This window comes from Alligator sinensis, unplaced genomic scaffold (genome assembly GCF_000455745.1).
Source record: "Alligator sinensis unplaced genomic scaffold, ASM45574v1 scaffold457_1, whole genome shotgun sequence".
NCBI classification, from domain to species: Eukaryota; Metazoa; Chordata; order Crocodylia; family Alligatoridae; genus Alligator; species Alligator sinensis.
In genome coordinates this window covers 536,511-543,142 of record NW_005842840.1, presented here as the reverse complement: position 1 = coordinate 543,142, position 6,632 = coordinate 536,511, and the positions used below count along the sequence as shown (strand labels likewise).

Sequence of the window (6,632 nt, the reverse complement as noted above, 5' to 3'; positions counted from 1 at the left end):
GCTCAGAGGTAAAACATCAGTCTACGTGTGTGCCCCTATTAGGTGCAGTAAATTAATTAACTCTGCTGTAGGATAGTACTTTCTGAGACAAGTACTGTCCTACGGCGGAGTTATTTAGTGTGCTGAAATGCACATGTAGACTGTGACCACGGCTGGCTGGGGCACAAGGGTGCTACCTGCTGGCTAGCCCTGCACTGTAACCCCCTTGTACCCCTCCGCAGCATGCTGAGCCAGGGTGGAGCAGCTCCAGGCTGGCAGGCTGACCCCCCGCAAGGCTCTCTGGCAGCTGGAGCTGCACCATCCCTGCTTAATATGCTGTGGTCCTGGATGCATGTGTAAACACTATGCCCGGGAGCAATGAACTCCAGCACAAACTGTGTAAGAGTTTATTGCTACGTGCTGATTGCATGCGTAGATGCACCCTGTCTCCCAGAGCAGTTGGCATTATCTGGGCTACTTCATTCAAAGAGGGAAAGTTAGTCAACAATCTGCAGGAGCTCCCTGATGCATCAGGTCATCCTTCAGTTACAGCACATGGGGCTGGTCACTAGAGGATTTTCTTGTGTAAAGGTGTAGCAGCTTCATGGGCAAGAAGAAATTTAGGTGAAGAGGTGAGGAGGAGGAAAGAGGCATCTGAAGAATCTCCAAGCACTTTCTAAACAGGGCTGCAGCCCTTCTTTCAACCTGCATGGCTGGACCAGGCAAATCCAGTCCCTCCAGTGCTTTCAAGAGAAGGGTCCCGATACAGCAAGCAGTTTTGTGCATCAGAAAGCTAGAAGACATGCAGGAGGCAGAAACTCACTCGCTCCTCAGAGAGCAGCGCAGGTGCTGCAGTACCCTCGCTGCTCTGCATGGGGATTGTTACTGCAGGACACTTTAAATGGAAATTTCACAAGCTACTGCTCCACCTCTTGGGAGAGAGCAGTACCCTGCCTGGGTCAAGTGATGAAGATGCTCAGGATACATGCAGAAACCCAGTTCTGAATCCAACTATTTCCACTCCCCTCCCCTGATCTCCAGGCCAGGAAGCTGCTTCCATCTGTAATTACGACGCTGCAGACAAATTACACATCTCTAGAATAATGAATGTGAACTGCAATGCTTTGGGTGCAAGTCTCATAATCCTGAAAGCCTGAACATATCCACGCTGCTTCCCTTTCCACCTCCTGCAGTGCCAGCTCTGCACTTAAGCAGAGCAGCAATTACTGCTGATAAACTTAGCCTCTGCACCAGGGCAATTTATAAAGCCTAGGGATTGCATTGAGCACAGTTCAGTGCCTGCATCAAGGGCGCTGCTCACCGCAAGGTGCAGTCATTTGGTACCTGCAGCTTCCACGACTGTATCAACAGAGTGGGAATGTGGTCAGTGCTTTGCTGAAATAGAGGGCTGCTCTTTGCGAGAAGCTGGCACATACAAGACAGTAGCACAGTCCAACCAGGATTCTGATTTTCGCTGCTGCAGTAGTCCGGGTTGTTTGATCAGAGCTGAACATGAACTTTCAGTAACATCTCTTGCATTTTAGCCCTGAGAATCTCAAAGAACATTGCAGGCACTGAATCAAACAAGTCTTACATTATGCCTGTGAGGTAGGTAAGGATTATTAACCCCGCTGTCTAGAGGGGGAAACTGAGGCACACAGCAGTGAAGTAATCTGCCGAAGGTCACAAATAGACTCAGTGGCAGAGTCAGGAATGCAACATCAGTCTCTTGGCTCCTTCTCCCAAGCTCTGAACACTGAGCTGCACTGCCTCTACAGCTCACAGGTTGGAGATGTTACAGCCAACAGGTCTTTACCCAGCCTTAAAGAGACCCTTGGGGGTAGGAGCCATTATTGTAAATGGATAAGTGCAGGCACAGTGTTAGGAAGTCTGAGATCTGACAGCCATGGGAGAGGTGAGGGGGAGGATGTACCAAGAAGAGATCATCCAAGCAGAGCTTCGTAATCCATGTACCAGACCAGCTGGCCAGAGCTGGGCCTGACTCCTGAAATGGGCCATTTCTTGGGCTTGTTCCCCACTCTGCTGAGCAGGGTTACAATTTCATGCTTGCCCTTCCCCAGGACCAGGACAAACACCTGCCTGGCTTTGTTGATGAAGGGCAGGCTGAGGGTCATCCTCTGGTGGGGTTTGATGGGGCTCTCCGTCAGCACCACTGTTTGGCTCCCTCCAAGGCCACTGGATGAATGGGGGAAGAGGGAAGCCGTGTGCCCATCGGTGCCTACTCCGAGCAGCACGAGATCGAAGCTGGCATTGGTCACTAGCGCTGCAATCTCTTCGGCATACAACTCTGGCCCCTGGTCCTCCTCCACACACAGCCGCCGGTTCAGGTGCACTGGCATGGGGTGGAGATTGAAGTAAGGCACCCTGACATGCTGTAGAAGGTGGTCGTGCAAGCTGCAGAAGTTGGACTCGGGGTCGGTGAGTGGCACACAGCGCTCGTCCACCAGCCACAAGTGAGTGCGTTTCCATGGGAAGCTGTAGTGGTGCTTTGCTAGCCGCTGGAACAGGACCACAGGGCTCGAGCCACCCGACACAGCGAGGTGGAATTCACCAGAGCGTGCCACAGCCCGAGCAGCCACTGCCTCCAAGTCCGACGCCAGCTGAGAAACCAGCTCCTCTGGCCAGGCCGAGACTAGCGAGCTGTTCCGAAACTTGGTCTGAATGGTTTGGTAGTCATCTGGAGTTTGCTTGCTGGTATCTAGAAATTCAACTGGCTCTGCCAGTGTAAAGGAGAGCTCCTGGCCCAGCATTTCAAAGTCTAGGAGATGATGGTTCTCCCTGCCCCCTGGGTACAGTCGCGGGGCCTGATGAGAGATGCTGTCCAGCAGTGGGGTCCAGAACTCCCAGGAAGCCAGCAGGTTCCCGGTGGTAATAAAAAAATCCTTTCTGGCATGGTAGATGCTGGAGATGAGCATGGCATAGGCATCTCTCTCCTTCACGGGGCTGTACACATAGTAATCAGACAGTGGCTGTCCAAAGAGATGCAGCTGAGGACGGTCCGTCACTTCCCTCCAGCTGCCTTCCGGCATGACAGGCCTGAAGAGGTTCCGGCTAACCAGCATGGCAGGGGAGTTCAGTTCCCCATGCCCGATGTAGAAGATGATCTGTTTGGCTTTGCACTGGCTATGCTCTGCATCCCTCAGGGCTTCGCTCTGGGTGCAGTAGGCACGGTTCTTAAAGAGGACCCGAATGTAGCCTACCCGCTCGTCCAGGGCTTTCCCGGAGGTGAGGATGAAGGGAACTCCTTCCCAGCGCAGGCTGTCCACGTGAATCAGAACACCTGAAATGACATGGGAGTCTCAGCTACGGACTGATGCCTGGGGCCTAAAGTTCAGGGTAAGCGTACTCAATGGGACCAAGTATGGCTGCCTACCATTCTCTTTGCCTGGGTCACATAAACCCTAGCAAACATCATCTTCCCAAGACCTTGCCTTGCTTTCTCCCAACTACCCAACCCAGCTTTATCAATCATGTAGCTACCACTTAGGAAACTCACTTCTGCAAACCAGCTGGAACGCATCTTTTAGCCAAGTTTAAACATTCAGTAAACATATTATGGCTAGAGACGGCCTTGAACCAAGACCCACCAGCCGCAGAGAAACCCACAGTCCTTATCCTTCAGATGCACAGGACATCTCACTCATCTACAAAGAAGTGAGAGAGGTAACAAACCACTATAGAATTCACCCTCAAAAATATTTCATAGGCATTAATAATAATATTGCCACCCAGCTCATATATGGCACTTCCTATCAGGGGACCCCTTAGTTAACCTGTCTGCACTGCTCTCTGCGAGATGGGACAGTATTGGATTGTTAGGGCTCTTGGGTATTACTGTGACGGGAGCCCTAGAAATGCAAAGGGCAGGTCTTGTCCCCTTGTTACAGAAGTGGAAACAGACCTTGAGTGATGGAAGGAACTTCAGAGCTCATCTCCCATTCCACCACTCTCACCCTTCACTTGTAGCACACATGCAAAATTTTAGGTGATGCTTAAAGGTGACTTCTGCTGTAGCCTGCGTCATGAACCAGTAGACTTAGCAAGAGTGGAAAGGCTTAAGTAATGCTTGACACTAGATGATAGGCAAGGACCTTGGATCACTAAATTAAAGTCAGAGGGGTGAGTTCAGCAAGTTAGTTGATTAGTATGGAGCAAAAGTGACCAGCCTGGGGCTGCCCCCACCTGCAAAGGTTGGCGTCATGCTGAAATAGTTCTGGGCCTTCTGCAGTTCCTCCTGCACCTGACTGGTGTAGGCCTGATACTGCCCAATCACAGCACTGGTCTTTTCCAGCCCTTGCAGTGACTTGAAGGTCTGCAGCTTGTGCTGAAGAACGTCTTCGGTGCTGCTGATGTTGGCTGGCAGCTCCATGGCGAGGTACATCATGACCTCAGTGAGGTGGTTCTGAAGGACGTCACGGATGACTCCGTACTGCTCGTAAAAGCTGGCACGGCCTGCGTGTGAAGAAGAAGCACGATACTAAGCCAGAACAGCAGGGGAAAACAGCTCCTTGTGCAACCTCTTTCTCTGCATTGGGACAAGTAGCTTGAATGTTTGTGCCAGAGGGGTAAAGAGAAATAACAAGGGAGAACCTTTCCACGCCAAAAGGAGGCCTTACTGCCAGCCTCTAAGGGCAGATCAATGACTCGCACCAGCCCACCAATCTGCTCCAGCCACTACAGAAGGGCTTCCTAGCAGAAGCTGCTGCAGGTGATAAAAGGACTCGCAGGGGACCAGCTGCCCTCAACAGAGCAGGAACATCCCTCTGGAGGGAGAAATGAGAGCCTGAGGCTGGGGTGGGAGCAGTGTCAGAGAGGTGGGGACACATCCCATCTTTCCTAGGGTGCCAGGGCAGTGTGAAGCCACCTTTAGTCACCAGCCTCGCCAAGTGCTTCCTGAGGTCATGAGCAGGGAGCCTTCACTTCACTGGGTTGGCAGAGGAGCTCTGCGTTTCCTGAAGCCTTGGTCCAGCACCCATGATTGACATCTGGCCCAGAGCTGGGCAAAGGAGCCAGTGGAGACCAGACTGTGGCGTGCAGGGTATCCGCTTCATGGTACCAACACTGCCAACAAATCAAGGGGCCAGATATAGAGGCCAGCAGGAGCCACAACATCTGCTGCTGTGGGTATCCACCTGACAGCCTGAATAGAAAAGCACCAAATGCCCAGTCACCCCGAGCAATTCTGCAGTAGTGGAAGGGGCCAGCAAAACATTAAACAGGGATCCTGCGAAGGGGGGCACTTCTGCTCACTGCTTGGGGCAGCAAGACTCCACTGTGCTGCCTGCAGCCCTGGCTGTGTGCCTACCCCACACCCTGGAGGACAGGAAAGATCAACTTCAGTGCATAAAGCCCTCTGTTTTCTCCCCGCCCCTGGCTGGCTTCTTACTGGGCTGGGAGAGAGAAGACAGACATTCTCCTATTAAAACAGTTTATTCAAACCAGAGCCTTCTGTCAGCTGGTCTGTAGCAGACTGAGCCCTGCAGACTGCACCAGTGCTGTGGGCTTCCCCTATTGATATATTCATCTCCCTCACTCTAATCTAAAGGCACATTCATTAATGTAATCAATGCTGCAGACTCTCTGGGAGCCAAGCTGCTAATGGCAGACGCACAGAGAAAGAGTCATTCAATGAAAAATGACCAAGTGTGTGTGGGGTCAGGGGGAGGATGGGGGAGAAGGAAAGACAGGACAAGGTACAGGCAGCACTGCTCTCCCGCCCCTATCAAGGGGCCTGGCTCAGATATGAGCTGCCAAGCCCAGGACTACTCAAGGCTTTCAAAGAATTGCATTAATTAGCATTGTGGGGGGCAGGGTGGGGATGAAGGTGCAGTCCTGATGTTGCAGAAGTAAGGGGACCTGGCATCCCAGGAAGTGCTGTGGGTGGCAGAGCAGCCTGGAGTGCTTTATGCTCAGCACTGCGGAGAGTATAGGACCAGGCTCTGCAAGGCTTTTACCAGAAAGGGAGAGAGCACACGTGCCTGGATGGGTGCACAGAATCAGCCAAGCTCCAGCAGCCTCCCTCCAGAGAACAAATGCTTCCAGTTCCAGCTTTAGTATGAGGGGGCAGACAGTCAGAGGGGAAAGCAAAGGCACAGAGTTACAACGGGAAGCTAGGCTCAGCAAATGGCCAGGCAGGCAGGCCTTAAGGCCACAGAACCTTTGGCATGCCTGCAGTCATCAGAAAATTAAACCTTTTCCAGTCCATTCACAGCAGGGTCTGGGGTCTTTTGGCTCTAAATAGGCATCTGAAACACAGCCAAGCCTTGCTGCCAGAGGGCAAGGCAGCTTGCAGGTTCCCCAGCCAAGCTCTGGATGGGACTGTCTGATTCCCAGCCACACATATTCAAAGCCTGATGGCTTCCTACCCCAGGAGGTCAAACCACTCTCTTCCCTGCTATTCCCAGCATGGAGAGGGATCAGCCATGACTGGCAACCAACTAAAGTCTCCCCTGTGCCAATGGCATCACTCAGACACCTGCCTGGCCTCTTTCTTGTGCATTTGCAGGCTGCAGTCACAGGAGTCACTCTCATGCAGATATAGGCTAATGTATCTCTGCTCTTGATGAATTCTCCAGTGTTAGCTCAGCCAAAAGCTGCAGTCCTGGCTCACTGACCTTTAGCATCCACAGTCT

At 52.3% G+C, this 6,632-nt stretch overlaps 1 protein-coding gene across 1 annotated transcript in view; it reads right to left on the bottom strand.

Annotated features, from left to right (window-relative positions):
• Positions 1–258: 258 nt before the first annotated feature.
• The window catches only part of H6PD (hexose-6-phosphate dehydrogenase/glucose 1-dehydrogenase), a 21,685-nt gene continuing 15,311 nt past the window's right edge, over positions 259–6,632 (bottom strand). Inside the window, 3 exon segments of the mRNA XM_025191606.1 lie at positions 259–3,280; positions 4,183–4,452; positions 6,615–6,632. The exon segment at positions 6,615–6,632 is cut by the window's right edge and continues 31 nt beyond it. Coding sequence (XP_025047391.1) covers positions 1,923–3,280; positions 4,183–4,452; positions 6,615–6,632 — 1,646 coding nt within the window. The 3' untranslated portion in view covers positions 259–1,922.